Source organism: Procambarus clarkii, chromosome 40 (assembly GCF_040958095.1).
Source record: "Procambarus clarkii isolate CNS0578487 chromosome 40, FALCON_Pclarkii_2.0, whole genome shotgun sequence".
NCBI lineage: Eukaryota > Metazoa > Arthropoda > Malacostraca > Decapoda > Cambaridae > Procambarus > Procambarus clarkii.
Genome location: NC_091189.1, coordinates 17,720,147 through 17,735,557, shown reverse-complemented (window position 1 = coordinate 17,735,557; position 15,411 = coordinate 17,720,147). Strand labels below are relative to the sequence as shown.

At 40.1% G+C, this 15,411-nt stretch overlaps 2 protein-coding genes across 16 annotated transcripts in view; one reads left to right on the top strand and one right to left on the bottom strand.

The window, feature by feature from the left end:
* LOC123757944 (RNA-binding protein 5) overlaps positions 1-1,589 on the top strand; it is a 30,788-nt gene extending 29,199 nt beyond the window's left edge. For all 12 annotated transcript variants that reach the window (XM_069338770.1, XM_045741917.2, XM_069338767.1 and 9 more), the window contains one exon: positions 587-1,589. In XM_069338770.1, coding sequence (XP_069194871.1) covers positions 587-617 — 31 coding nt within the window. In that variant the 3' untranslated portion in view covers positions 618-1,589. The remainder of the gene's footprint in view (positions 1-586) is intronic.
* A 1,908-nt stretch (positions 1,590-3,497) lies between these two features.
* LOC123757945 (uncharacterized) overlaps positions 3,498-15,411 on the bottom strand; it is a 36,748-nt gene continuing 24,834 nt past the window's right edge. For all 4 annotated transcript variants that reach the window (XM_069338764.1, XM_069338763.1, XM_069338765.1 and 1 more), the window contains exons 8-13: positions 11,217-11,308; positions 10,842-10,956; positions 10,518-10,589; positions 8,027-8,146; positions 7,673-7,836; positions 3,498-5,019 (exon numbers count right to left, since the gene is read on the bottom strand). In XM_069338764.1, coding sequence (XP_069194865.1) covers positions 4,919-5,019; positions 7,673-7,836; positions 8,027-8,146; positions 10,518-10,589; positions 10,842-10,956; positions 11,217-11,308 — 664 coding nt within the window. In that variant the 3' untranslated portion in view covers positions 3,498-4,918. The remainder of the gene's footprint in view (positions 5,020-7,672; positions 7,837-8,026; positions 8,147-10,517; positions 10,590-10,841; positions 10,957-11,216; positions 11,309-15,411) is intronic.

The following is a 15,411-nucleotide window of genomic DNA, read 5'->3' as shown; positions in this document are numbered from 1 at the left end:
TACCTCTGGCCAGTATCTTGGCATAATGTTTTATAGAAATGTGTAGAAATATGTACCAAATGCTGAACACTAACTTTCGTTTGTCTTATTAGAGATGATAGGGAGAAAGAAACATTATTTTGTGGACTTATGAAACTATAAATTTGTTTTTGTCATGCATGTAATAATCTTAAGCTCACTCCATGAAGATCTAAAGTAAAAACTTGCTTAATTTTAAAGATGGTCAGTAATTAATGTGATAGGTACCAAGGTTCATAGTTTAGTGTGTGTGCATGTGCATACACACAAGATAATATTTGCTTAATCTCTCATATATATATAGAGAAATAAGTATTTTTATATTTGTGGGGTTTCCAGTTGCATCTAGTACAAACATGTTTGTTAATAAAAACTAAAAAATGCGATATTTTGTGATTATAATGTTAGGGAGCTATGGGATTCATGCAAGTGTCTTGTGAAGAAATGTTCTTGAAATCACTGCATTTGATATGTCATTGTACATTAATAGTCATAGGTTTCAGCTTAATAAGTACTGTAGTAAAAAAGTGGCAAATTTACATGGTAATATTGATTAATTTTTTTGTAGGAACGTTATATTGCCTCAAGGGAGGAAGTAGCTGCTTCCAAATATGAAGAGCCAACGAAACAAGGCATTGGAAGTGACAACATTGGAAACAAGCTACTGAAGAAGATGGGGTGGACTGATGGACAAGGTCTTGGTAAAGCTAACCAAGGCCGAACATCAATTATTGAAACTGAACGGCGTGTTGCCACTGCAGGTTTAGGCCTACAAGGGAGCACCTATAGTGTTGTTGGAGATAGTTACAAGGAGTGTGTTAAGAAAATGATGTTTCACAGATACCAAGAACTAGATGCACAAGAGAAGTCTGTTAAGAATTAAAATGGCATGGGACAGTGAAGATTGGCAAAAATATCTTTGTAGACAAGACAGTTCATAAGTTGGCCAATAGTGTCATTGAATGTACCGGTACTTACTTACTTGTGATTTCTTGAAAGTGCACATACTGATCTGTGGTTGAAGACAGCTGAGATGGCCTTGGCTTGGCTTCAGGCAAGTTCTGGATAAACGTAAGCAAAGTTGACCATTGTATAGCAAAGAAAAGCATTACAAGACATTATTTTTGTTGCACTTGGGTGTAGTCGACACATTGCTCATGATATGACGCTGGCAAGTGAGGCTAAAGGTAAAGCCATGTACAAATATTCTCACCCTTCTTCACACTTATTTAAACTTCCTTCTCGAGACTGGAAACTGATCGGTTATTTCTTATAATTTATGAGATACAAGCCGGTAGTTTTGTAAATTGTTATTGCTTCCTGAGTAACACAGGACTACAAGTAGCAATAATTCTTGTCAATATGTAATATATTTACCTGACCAATTTGTATATTTAAATGTGGCTATTTTCTTGTGTGATGAAGTTGATACATTCTCTCATTGTTCATTGTCAACTTTGGATAGTCCATACTGTGAAATATACTGTATATAAGATTGATGTAGCTTGTTTATAATATTTTTGTTTATATTTTGTGAGATGCTACTTAAAATAAATGTGCAAAAAGAAATATTTCAGCATTTTTATGTAACCTTTTTTTTTTTTTTTTTTTACTGTTGAGATTACTCTAATATAGCAATCACATCAGTTGTTTTTATTTCATTTGGCCTACAGGGGGCCAGAGGCATAATCCCCTTTACAAGGTGCAGAGAGCAAATGACATACCGCCATTTCACCGGGAAAGCATCCAGAAAGTCTGCAGAGCTTTAGAGAACTGCTAGGTTCACACGATTTGAACCGCTAAACTGCCAAATAATATAAAATAAACTACAAAACTAGCTAGACTGCCAGTACCAATTCCGCTAGCAGGCGGCCAGCCGCTGTGTCCGTCAACCATCATCAATTCAAGAGCAGATAACACTACAACGAACCCACGAACATGGAAAGGAGGGAGGGAGACTGGGGCTCTACCAGAAAGGCGTTTAATTACACTCAACGCTGTTTCCTGGGAAGCACTCCTCGGCTTTGTGTCATCTGATAATTGCTTGTTGAGCAGACCTCTCTCCTCTCGAGGACTATCCCAGAGAGGAGAGGCAGCAGACACTTGGGCTAGGTAACTACCCAGGGCTCAGGGGACCTAAGACGACCAGGGATATGACCCCGTTAGTTGCCAAAAACTATTAAGTAAATATTCGCACAAGGCATATTAATTAAAGAAGACTGTCACGAGTGTAGCATATTTGCGAACATCATGGTTGTCCCACTGCGGACAACCTGAGAAATACTGTACGAGTCTTGGAACAGGGGACCAAGGAGACAGCACCCAAACAGTGTCCACCACAGCCGAGGCGGTGGCACGAAGGTCGCCACCTGACACAACAAATAATGTACCCCAAGCCGGATCGTAGCTACAGGGAGCCAGCGGGCTCTAACAAAGAGGCGTTTCATTACATTCAACGCTGAGGTTTTTGCCATTGTCATAGTCGTTCAAGGTATATGCATGCTACAGAAGATCCTATAACACTTACCAAAAATTCCACGTTGAAATCATCTGTAAACTCTATGGTTTTTAGGCAGGATTTGGACAAATTTATTCCTAATGTATGTAATTGGATACAAATCACATTGTATACAAGACTTCGTCAACGGATTTTAAACCTATTTTCCCAACTCACTCCAGCATAACGCAGCCTAACCTAAGCTAATTCATACTAATCTACTATATACCGTATATGGTTTTAACAAATTAGAAACAGCTCTGTCGAAGTTTTTTTATACGATTTGACTATATCCTATTTAATCCCCATTGATGGCTGGTGCCTTGTTGTAACACCATAAAGATGTTAGTTTATATTTTACATATAACATAAGTCAGCCAGACAGGATATTTGAAAGGTGCCAGGTTGTCTGACCTTAACAATTAAAAAGTCATACCTCTAGAGTGTTAATTACAACAGGTCAGATCAGGTCAGGTGACCTGTTGTAATTAACACACGTGAGGAACACAAATAAGGAATACCAGTTGCATTGCTCCTGGCAGTATGGGTTCGAGTCACTTCTGGGGTGTGAGTTTTCAGTTGCATATAGTCCTGGGGACCATTCAGGCTTGTTCGCATTTGTGTTCCTCACGTGTGCCCCAAAGGATGAGGTGATTTGATAAAATGCTATGCCCAAGATTACCATCCGAGTGCCGGCGGGGAAGTGGTTCAAATAGCTTCGGCTATCACTTATTGTCCGGTCGTGATGGTCAAGTGGATTAAGGCGTCCTGTACATACTAGTTGCATTGCTCCTGGCAGTATGGGTTCGAGTCACTTCTGGGGTGTGAGTTTTCAGTTGCGTGTGTAAAAGAATTCCGTAATTGGATTAAGATTCACAAAAATGTTACCTTGTGTGCTAGGCTAAGAAATAAGATCCAGTATAAGGTTAAAAAGGAAACTGTATAACAATGGAGTACATAATGGGTTATTAACACTGGAGAATCTTGGAAAGATTAAATTTATTCCAACATTAACACACACACAGGAGCGTCTGTAACAGATGCCAAGGTTTATCAGTTCTCTCTCTCTCTTGGATAATTGATCTCTGTAACATGAACTAAAGCGTCCACTTTTCACGAGTAAACATTTAAAATAAATTAATGATTTATAATAGTCGGGAACAGGAAGCCTGTTGTACTTATCAAGATCCCTCTAAGCCAAGTACTGACCTTCGCCAGGATGCCGCACACAATAGATGGCTAACTCCTTATAAATGCTTAGTGAAAAGAAGCATCAGGTGAATGGAATGTACTTTGGGACCCTCTGGTTGTGAACCAACTGTAACAATATAGCATTTAACAAAAACGTCTTAGACTAGACAAAGATCTTATGTCTGTATGACAGAAATATCCAGGGGGCCAGATTCATGAAGCAGTTACACAAGTACTTACGAACTTGTACATCTTTCCTCAATCTTTGACGGCTTTGGTTACATTTATTAAACAGTTTACAAGCATGAAAACTTCCCAATCAACTGTTGTTATTGTTATAAACAGCCTCCTGGTGCTTCGGAGCTCATTAACTGTTTAATAACTGTAAACAAAGCCGCCAAAGATTGAGAAAAGATGTACAGGTTCGTAAGTGCCTGCGTAACTGCTTTCGTGAATCTGGCCCCAGAAATGGACATTTCAGCATATCTTAAGAAATTCCGTTGTGGTGGATGAACTAAGCAGTGTTAAGTTTCTTTGTGACATCCAGCGAATGATATATAGTTGGTTAATACCCTGAGGTGATATACTGAAGATATCTTATTGTGTTTATATTTAATAATTATAAGTATATGAATTATATGCTTGCTAGTTGTGACTCCACCTTTGATGACAATGCCCCCTTTCCTTGGATATCAATATTTGTACCATGAAATTCTACATTGAAATGCTCTAAATATACATAACTAATACGAACATTATTCTTGTAGACTCTACAAGAGCCTTTACTGGCTACATATTGTCAACCCCATCAATCCTAGGTTACTGACATACAAGCAATTATGTTGTTGTTGATTTAGGAGCGACGACAGTCAACAACAGCAAGTATACTTCACTCCTAAGTGCCGTTGTTGAAGACAAAAGTATACATCTCGGTGTTTACATCGCTTCATTATAAAATACGATAATGTCAGTAACGATCCTTTTTGAGAATTAAAGATGCTGTTAACACTAAATGATACTTGAATAATTTTGTAACAATGAAACCGTGCACACTCTCTGCTTGAAATATTATACAATAACATAACTTTACTCATATATGACTCATAAAAGTCAAGTCAGATTCGGCCCGGCGTGCCGATGGGTTACGAGAAAACACATTTTAGTTCTCCGCTTCCTTGGTTAAATGTTTGAGTAGTGTGCGAAGGGCTTGTGTTAGGGGAAACCATTATCTTTCCTCCTGGGGTTGCAAATGCAGTATAATGGGGAGTCAGTCCTAGTGCAGCACAGGCAGCAGCAAATGAAGAAAAGCAACCCTGAAAAAAAAAATTAAGTTTAAGGAAGAATTGTTTACTCCGTGGCAGAGCTCTGTTTTTAGGTCGAGCGAAACTCAACTTATAAGATTAAATAAATTAGTTAAAATAAATTGTATAAGTAAAATATGTAAGCGTTGAAATGTATAATAATAAAAAAAGTAATTGTACAATAACAAAGATAACAGGAGTAATTATACAACAACAAAGGTAACAGGAATAATGTACAATACCAAAGATAACAGGAGTAATTGTACAATAACAAAGATAGGAGTAATTGTAAAATAACAATTGTGTCTCGAGTCTTTGTGTTGGAGTCTCGAACTCCATCATCAGTGCTAATAATAGAATATGTACATTCACAAGATACGCCAAAAACATTAATATAAAAATCAGAATGATATACTCATTAAATGAAAAATTACTAAAAATCAAAACCCTAAACCTAAACTATATACAAAATAAAAGACACAGATATGTACATGCGAAGAGAATAATAATACTGTACAAGCAAACAACATGCTTCAAAGAAGACGACAATTATTAATGTATAAACAGACGACGACTCTTGAGCTGTTCAAGTTAGGCTTCATTCTAAATATCGAGATATTCACTATAATGTTGAATTCAAGGCGAGACGAGGAATAAGCATAACGTATAAACACAGGCTTCCTGTCTCTGACGAAACGAATTATTATTTGTATTAATTAAAGTGTTTTCCGTGCTTAAAGAGAGAAGGCGGCAGTTATATTAAGGGAATATTTGTCCAGTGTGTACACGAGGGCACGCTGCCAGTGCCACCAGTTGCTGTCCAGTCAACGAGGACGAACAGGGAGGGGAACGGTGCTCACATCTCCCCACCTGCCCAGGGCTCAAACCCGTGTCGTTCTCCATGTAAGGCGAGCTAATGAGATCGTTAACCACCACACCACAAAGTGCATTATAACAAGCTGTGGCATACACAACAAATTCGACGTTATAATTTATAGCAAAATTTGTGGTAGCAGTTGAAAACATGTTTACATGATCTTATGACGGTAGAGGTCCAACCTGACACTATGGACTGCTGGTTCACCCTTGACGCCGAGCGGACGTCCGGACGCCTCCTCCGCTTGGGAGCCGTCGGTTCACGTTTGTTTTGCGATTTTGGATTTGATAATGCCGTTTGGCATTCATCTTCAACGGTCCGGTTGTACGTCGCTTGGCGCACATATCGCCTTGGGCCACCGGGTTGTTGCTAGTTTTTTTTTTTTTTTATGTTTTCTGGCTGGTTCTCCCGGCGGGGTGACGGTGTTCGGGGGCCGGCTTGGCCGAGAGGCGCCGGGGGTTGGCGGGCTCCTGATGGGCTCCTGGTGTGCCCTCAGCTGCACACGTAAGTGGCTAGTTTCTGCTCTGCCGGAGGACACTGGATGACTTTTGCGTTTTAGCTGGGGGCCGCATTTTTGGTTTTGCTACGCTGTGTTCTCTGTGTGGGGCGGGACCGGTGCTTGTCCCCCTGAGGGACTCCTGGGGCTCCCCAATAATCTGTCTGCGTTTCTTTGTCGCGAGGCATATTAGGTTCCAGTGATTGGCATCACTTGTTTTGCGATTAGGTTTGGCGTTTCACCTTTCCGGGCCTCGCAATTAACCCTTCACGGATACGCCGGGACGCATTCGACCCCACGATCGTCGTCGCCCCTAAATCACCAACAACAACCTAACACTACTTGTGGATCTGCCCCCCCACCCCACCCTGATATGGTGCCTGTGATACCAGTTCACCCTCGGACTGGTAAGCCCATCCGTTAAGATTGAATTATGTTCAACAATCAACAGTAATTACACAGCTTCGTTAGAGTACTTCATTGTGTGGGGTCACAGCCCTTCATCAACACGGGCCGTCAGGGTCACAAAGTAGAACTAAAATATTGACTAAAAGCTTCTGCTGGAGAATAGTGAGTGAGGGACAGTGCTGGTGGGTGAGGGACAGTACTGGTGAGAAACATTTAGTACTGGTGAGAAACACTCTTACCCTTATTTGCAATTTTAATTTCAGCCTTTATTATGCACCCTATACCCATCCCGTGGGGGGAGGTGATGGAAAAGGTTACAGGGGGCACATACTGGGCTCAGGAACTGAACCCCAGAGTTCCTTTAGCTAAGGAAGTGACAGTCTTGTGAAGATAGTTACACAATTGTTAATGTTACATACGCGTGTACATATATATACATTCATGTGCACAAATACATATTATCAATAATTTGTATATCACAAGTGATTCAACAAAAGGCTCACAACAGTCACTATACAAGGCACTTTACATCTATGGTGAGTCACACAGTTACTAGTCTTGCTCCACACCCACCCAACTGGGCGGCAGCTTTACAGTCATGTGCATGCATTACCTACAGTAAGCAATGTTTGGATACTTCGCTAAGATTCCCGGCAGCACATCATTATGAATGAAGTACTTACACATTTCTTCGACACCATTGAAGGTGTTATCTCTGAATTCCGCGATTTTGTCACATTCATTTATATAATGAGGCCAAGTATAACGAGTGTGGTAATTACTGACGTCACGGCCGTAATAATAATAATAATAATAATAATAACAAAGGTTATAACAATATTGCATCATAAGAGAGGGAGTGTAGGAGGAGGAGGATGGCGTACCTACGAGCGAGGGGATGGTGATGACCAGGAAGTAGTCAATGTCATCGATGATCACCTGAGTTCTAAAGGCATAAGCGCTGCTGATGCAGCCAAACTTGGGAGGCAGGTCTCCCCAGGTCTTGTTGGTGCAACTCAGCTTCACGGAGCTCGACGACCCGGTGGCTCTGTGCACCATTAAGGCGCGGGGGAAACATAATTATTTCAGATGCTTAACTAACAACAGTAGTACACAACTAACTCTCTTAACTTCGAACGTGAGACAATTTAACTAAGTGTTGCTGTGATATTACAGGCATTGTTAAATATGCAAATGTTGACTTTGTTTTAACTGTGGGAGAGAAGAGAGGGGCTTACAAGTAGCCATCCATACAGGTGTAGGTAGCGACGGTGTTCTGTGTCATCAAGGTGTTCCAGGTGAGGATGGCGTTGTCGGGCACCTGTGGAGGCAGCGACCCACACCCGTAGTACTCGCACCTGTAACACACACACACACACTCATTATAATAATAATACCTAATAATTATAATCATTTTTATTTAAAAATATACAAAAGAATATAATACAGTGGTTTAATATTTGTTATCATGTATGAAGAGTTAATTAGACCACTAATATTGAAAGCGTTTCGGACTTAATTTGAAATAATTCAGTTAGGCATACACACATAAATCACAATAGCGTGATGCATCAAATGAACACGTCCACAAGGGTCGTGATGAGGGTTCGAACCTACGTCCGGGATTATCTTGTGGATTTGTTCATCAAGTTAGGTTGTTCAAAAGTTTTATGAGGTAGACACTTAATACTAAATAAAAGGAAGGTAACATAGAAATTGTACAAGAAGATATACAGTTTTTAACGAGGGCATAACGTAAAAATGAGAGAAAATGAACACGTGTTAATGGGTGATAGTTCAAATTAAATGAGATATGGTAACTTTTTTTAATTAATTGTCAATTAATTTAAAATATTTATGCATGAGACATTTATAGACAGCCGTTGTCTTAATTCATAGTTAATAATTTTGAGATATATTTTATATAAATATATAGTATTTATATAAAAACATATATTTTAATATTTAGAAACCGTAGAACATCATCCCCCTCGGCCCACCTCTTGGTCTGTCTTCCCTTTTGGGTTCTCGCCTGATTTTAAGTCAATACCCCGCGATTAATTATATTGTGATTAATAATTAATCTGTAATATCATTTATTGTGTGATTTGGGCCTTGTGAACTGAAGTGTCAACTGTTATCGTGTTCTGACTCGTCTTGGTGATAAGCAATATTATAATCTTTAATTATAGTGATTGAAAAGTCAATGAATGTAATTCAATGTTTTGATAGATGTCATTGAGACAGTGTACTTAACGTAATTAGTAAAGTGTTAACAAATTCTTGTTTGGCAAGCTGTCTGTGTGATAGGGTCAGTCACGTTATTCATCTTGACTGATTAACTGTCAGTGTAACGGGAATTAATGTAATTACTCACTGATTGTTTAATTGTCTATGTGACAGAGTATAGAATTACTGTGAAGCATTACTGTTTTGATAGATTGACTGAGTGACAGATTGTAATTAACGCAAATTATATTTGATTGATAATTGTCTAGATGGCAGTAATTAACGTAATTAAGTAATTGTTTATTTTCATTTGATTGTAATCAATTGTTCTGGTCTGTGCAAAAGAACTTTTACACAATTGGTTAATTAATTGTGTTTAATTGACTGCCGTCCATAGGGACGTGTGTTAACGTAAGTAATTTGATTTACCGAAGAATGTCTCAGTGACAGGTCTTGCTTTGTTTAATTTTGTTGTTGTTTTAATTGATCAAATTGTTTTACTGCATTATTTTGGATTGTATATTTGAGTCCTAATGCACACCCGATGTTCAGTTAGTTCATTGGTCTTGTGTTGCCCATGCAAGAGTGCTGAGACCTGTTCTCTTAGACCAGCCGAGAGTGATGTGACAGTACCGAGAGTGGCGGTGTGACAGTAGTCCCACTACCCAGGTATTTGTTAGCGGTCAAAGTGTCACTCAGGACAGTACCATAACGTTAAACTGTTGTGCCCTTGTATTAGTATTAAGTTTTATTAATAACCTGTTATTGTTGCCAAATAAGACCTTAATGTCAGCGCCTTTCAAGAGTAATGCCCCCCCCCCCACAGGGGGGGGGCATTACTCAGGCTGCTACAACTAATACTACTGAGTTGTAGCATAACTCAGGCTGCTACAACTAATACTACATCTTACATTTAATGAGTGTCGGCTTCTGGACTTGAACCTAATCATAGCCTAAACACCGAATATTAAATTTGGTGTGAGAACCCAGTGACTACTACCCCTCAAGACTACTACCAGCAATTGAGGAGTCAACGACCTAATGATTTGGAGTATCAGGTAACTGAACTCCGACATTTGCTCTCACCTATATTTCAGTTGGAAGTATTTATCTCACACCTGGCACTTTGTGTTGGCTCTTGTGCAGCTCTTCTGAGATAAAATCTCTCAAAAATCAAACTACAGCAGGAAAAAAACAACACTAAATAAACTGTCTTCAGCATGGAACTGAAGGTAAGAAGAGGACGCATTAACAGAAAATGAGAAGGAAGATTCCAGAAAGTCTTTATAACAAGAGGAGGGAGCCTAGCTCATGGTATACACATAACTCCAGCACATAGCTCGCGGCCTTAATCCCAACATACACATACAGCAGCAAGTCAAATTGTATGGACAAGATAGAATACTGTATTTGGTATTGTCAAGTTATTGTATTGTAGGAAAGAGAGAGCGTGAAGTATGTTATAGCTTCTGACATGCACCAGTAATGTTTGTAACTTACTGGAAAGTTGAAGAGATGTTCGTCCAGTTCTTGTTCACACACTGAGACGTCTGGAACGTTCCTTCTGTCGCCCTGAAGACAATGCCAAACAGCTCTGTTAGTAACGTTCATGGTAGAGACTTTTTGTTATAATCTGTATTACTCATTCCTGCCCCTCCCTCCCTCTATTCCTAACTTCCCCTCTTCTTGCCTCCCCTCCATCCCTACTTTCCATCTCCCTTGCTCTCCCCTTACTCTGCCCCGTACTACCTACTCTCCCTCTCCTCTCCTGCTTTTACCCTTACCTTCCTGGGCCTGGCCATCATTAACCAGCTGTCCGCTCACCTGAAGCTGGGCATACAGGTGTAGTTGACTTGGGTGAACTGCTCCAGGTTCTTTCGGTCCCAGGTGTAGGAGGCGTTGGCGGGGGGGAGGGGCGGGGGACCCACACACCGCATGTCTGGTCAATACACGAGGACTCTCTAAGATATTGGTGCTTTTAAACATTATTATCCTTATTGGCGGTAATGGCCCCTTGTTATATATAATGACCCTTGTTATAGGTAATAATGACCCTTGTTATAAGTAATAATGACCCTTGTTATAGGTAATAATGACTTGTTATATTGGCCTTTGTAATAAGATAAGAATATATTTATAAGGAAAATAGCAAAGATGGTTGCTGGCATATGTTCACTGTGAGGGTGGGTGATCACACACCTACGATACAGGAGAGGTTGGCCGGGATGGGGGTCCAGACGGTGGTGGAGTGGTCACACAGAGACACCAGGGTGTCTGACAGGGTATTCAACCTGGACAGAAGATAAAAGGTCACTTGTTTACAGTAGTTACATGATAATTGGTAGCATAATAACAATCGGCATGTTTACAGATTGCAAGATAACATATAACAAGCTATAATAACAGGTCGCAAGATTATAGGTCACATGATAATCTATATAATGACGTCAGCGTCTCGTATGTTGGGTCAGTAACTGGACGGGTGGCGGAGCGTACCGCCTGGTAGGGCTCAATAATAGTAAAGCAAACTAACATTACAAGACAATAACAGGTACCAGGGTTTCTTTGAGACAACCTTGGCGTCCTGCCAATTAGATTAAGTACAGTTGTGTATCGTCAGTAACTAGACTTAGGTCGTTATATGCAATTATATAATTGTATAAATCTGGTGCGCCCTCGCTTGAATTATTGTATCCAAGCATGGAGACCCTATCTTCAGGACATATCAGCTTTGGAGAAAGTTCAACACCGGTCGACAAAAATCATTCCTGAACCAAGTCCACTCTCATACCAGGAACAGTTGAGGGCCACAGGACTAACAACGCTGCACACAGACATGACACGGCTCATATTGTAACGTTGCAGTCAGATGCAACACGAACAAGGAGCAACAGGTTCAGTCTCAACAAACTACAATGCAGGGCAGTAAACAGGAGAGGCTTTTCACCCCCCCCCCACCCAAGAACAACTCGGTCAGTACCCATATTGTTATAAAGCCATAGAACCGCCTACCCGCCGATGCCATAAATACCAAAATATTCCTGAATTTCGAAATCTAGTTCTATAAAATTATCCTGACAAATGGGAGAACCTTTAACAAGCCGCCGGCTTTCTGTCCTTGTCGAGGCCACTAGAGAGATAGTGGCCCTCGGGTAAATATAGTTTTGGAGTAGATAGGTGTTTCTCCTGTTAGGTAGAGGTGACGTATTGTTCTCAGTTAAGTGCCTATAGAGTATATTTGCTTAGTTTTGTGTATATTGGCTGCCACTCTGAGTATAACCAATTTGATGAAGAAATAAGTGCCAATGGAATGTTTACTTCAAAGTATTTGAAATAAGTATATTTTTTGTTCAGGGCTTTCGTGATTTGATTTACGCATGATTTATTTATCGAATTATTAACACACATTGCGTTTTCGGTATTATTCACGATAGTGTTTATTTAATTGATATAAGCCAGTTTTAGAGATCAGTGTCTGGCTCATATGGGAAGTTTATAGTGCGGCTAGCCTAACGGTGTGCGTACTGTAGGGGATTATACACTGATTGTCTCTCAGCATGTTATTTGATGGGATCACATTTGTAATTTATACACTGTTATCTTTTTATACAATAATGTAATTATTAGCACTGTGTTAGTAAATTTATTTGTATAATGTGCAGTGTAATTTTTCCTTGTTACTTCAACAAGGCTTGATTTGATTTTATGGTGTGTAATCTACCATTACATAATAGATATGTTTCTTGGTGGTTGAGAGCAGGCGGTTCTGTGATTAGGCTGCATTTGATGCATTCGAAACCGTGTTATTGTGTTGCATAATATTTGTTAATTTACTACCTCGCAAGCCTAGGAATTATTACTTCCTCGCAAACCTAGTAATTAGGGTATCTCATTCAGAGCAGCACGGCCGGCTTGAAATGAGATTATTGAGTGCTTAGAAGAACCTCCTTATTAGTATATGTGGTGATACTTAGTTGTGGTGGTAAGTCTGTGTCAGTATTGATGTATAAGAGACATTGTTGTCGAGTCTCTTGGCAACTATCTCCCAGGTGATCACTCAAATACTCCCTTCCTCTCCCCCCCCCCACACGCTCACACACACATGCACACACACTACGTAATATAGCTCTCATCCTGTAACTACACTTAGGTAATTACACACGCACACACACAGGGGAGCCGGTGGCCGAGCGGACAGCACGCTGGGCACGTGATCATGTGGTCCTGGGTTCGATCGACAAGGACAGGATTAGGGGCACGATAACAAGTGGAGGACAGGATTAGAGGCACGATAACAAGTGGAGGACAGGATCGTTTCACTATCTGAATTTACATGGGACCCATTTCATTAATGGGCTCGACGAGGACAGGAAGCCGGCGGCTTCTGAACGGGCCCTCCATTTGTCTTGATGATTTTATCCAACTGAATTTTTAATTGCAGCATTGTTTTGGCATTTACGGCTTCAGCGGGTATGAGGTTCCACGGGTGTCTTATGGGTGAACGAAGCCCTATGGGTGAAAAAGCATCTCCTGTTTTCGTTCTTCATTGTAGTTTGTTGAGCTTGAAACCGTTGTTCCTTATGTGTTACATCTGACCTTTTAAAGAAGTGGTCTGGACCAATATCTCCAATTTGTTCAGTATTTTAAGTTTCGATGAGATCACCCTTGTCATGTCTGGTTTGCAGTGTTGTTGGCCTGTGGTCCTCAACCGTTCCTGGTATGATAGATGATTTTTGTTGTCCGGTGTTGAACTTTCTCCAAAGCTGATATGTTCTGAAGATGAGATCTCTATGCTTGGATACATTAATTCAAGTGGGAGAGCACCAGAGTTTTATAGTTAAAGAGCTGCCATCTTTTCCTTGAAGCCTAAGGTTCGCTTGACTATTTTTAGGGATTGACTGACTTTTCGAAAAGATCAGGAGTTCGTCCAACCTGTGAATGGGCTAAATACTGGTGATATGACAACAATCTTGGTGTCATGAGGTATGTAGCTGACAGCACAAGGTCCTCCTCGAAGGGTTACCAATTGGCTCATTAGAAGACCAAGAATATGAAGAGCTCAGTATGATACTGGCATATTTTGGTGGCTTACATTAACAAAGCTGTATCTGAGCCGATATTAGTTCTATGCAGTCCGGTCTCGGTGATAATTTACGAAGCTAAACATATCTCCGTGAAAGCCTACATACAGTTTTGTGTGACTTCTGAGCAAGTGAAAGCTTGGATTAATATCATTATACAAGATTGAATAATTTAATGGATTAATGTAACTAATAAAGAAAGGGAGTGTGCAACATTAAATCTGGGATTAAGCTTAGATCTGGGATTAAGCTTAGCTGAGAAAGAATGAGGTTACATTTCTGTACCATATTTGTGTTCAAGGTTTTGGAAGTAAGAGTTGGGTTTTAGGTTATGTTTGAATACAGATATTCCCCTATATCTAGAAAAATGTAAGAGGTCCGAACTTCACAATGTGGCAATAGGTAAGAGAGACTCGAGGCTGAAGCATGCGTAACCCGTCCTCCTAATAGAACGTCGCATTTTAATGCATACTCTACCTAAGGGCAAAAATTGTCGTACCTAAAAATGGTAGTGGCTCGCGAAATTGACATACTGTCCCGTTTTCCGTTTTGGGTCCTCTGGTAGGTTAGGATAAGGGCACCTTAGTACGACAGTTTCTTGACGGTAGGATATCTAAGGAGGACGGGCTGTGTAACCAGCCGTCAGTCTGAGCAGCGCATGGATTGATTCTGATTGATTCTGACCATCTCATTATGTTCCTACAGATAAGTACAGTATTTAGTAATAGATCAGCTTAATATGACTAGAAGAGTACTAATGTTGTGTTGATAAGACATTATATATTAACTTGAAAGAATCAATATAAATTACTATGAAATGAAAAAGATTAAGAGACAAGAATCATTGAAATAAAAACAGGCGAGATTGAAGTAAGCCTAGGCCCATAGTTGATCAGGTTCCTGGGAAGCAGGTTATATTGTAGTGCAAGACTCAAGGGTGATGTTCGGTGTGTCTCTGAGTAGTCCAGACACTAGTTAGGATCTACTGCTAAATAATTTGTGTGATGCTAAGTAAGCTGTTAAACAAGGTTAATGAGTTGAAAAGTGTAAGACGGCAGCCTAATGAGTTAATTCAAAATTATTCACCCACAATGAAGAGCTGGAAAATTTGTGTAGTATAATAACAGAGTTCTGAGGTTGCAAACGTAATTATAAGAAAGCGCTAGGCCAGTATGACTATATATCACTTGGAAGATATATTAGAACAAGATAACGAGAAATGAGGACGAAGTGAAGGAACGGTGCCCACCCACTTAGACCATCGGGGATCGAACGCTGAGCATGCAAGAAGCTATGTTTTCGCACTACCAGTG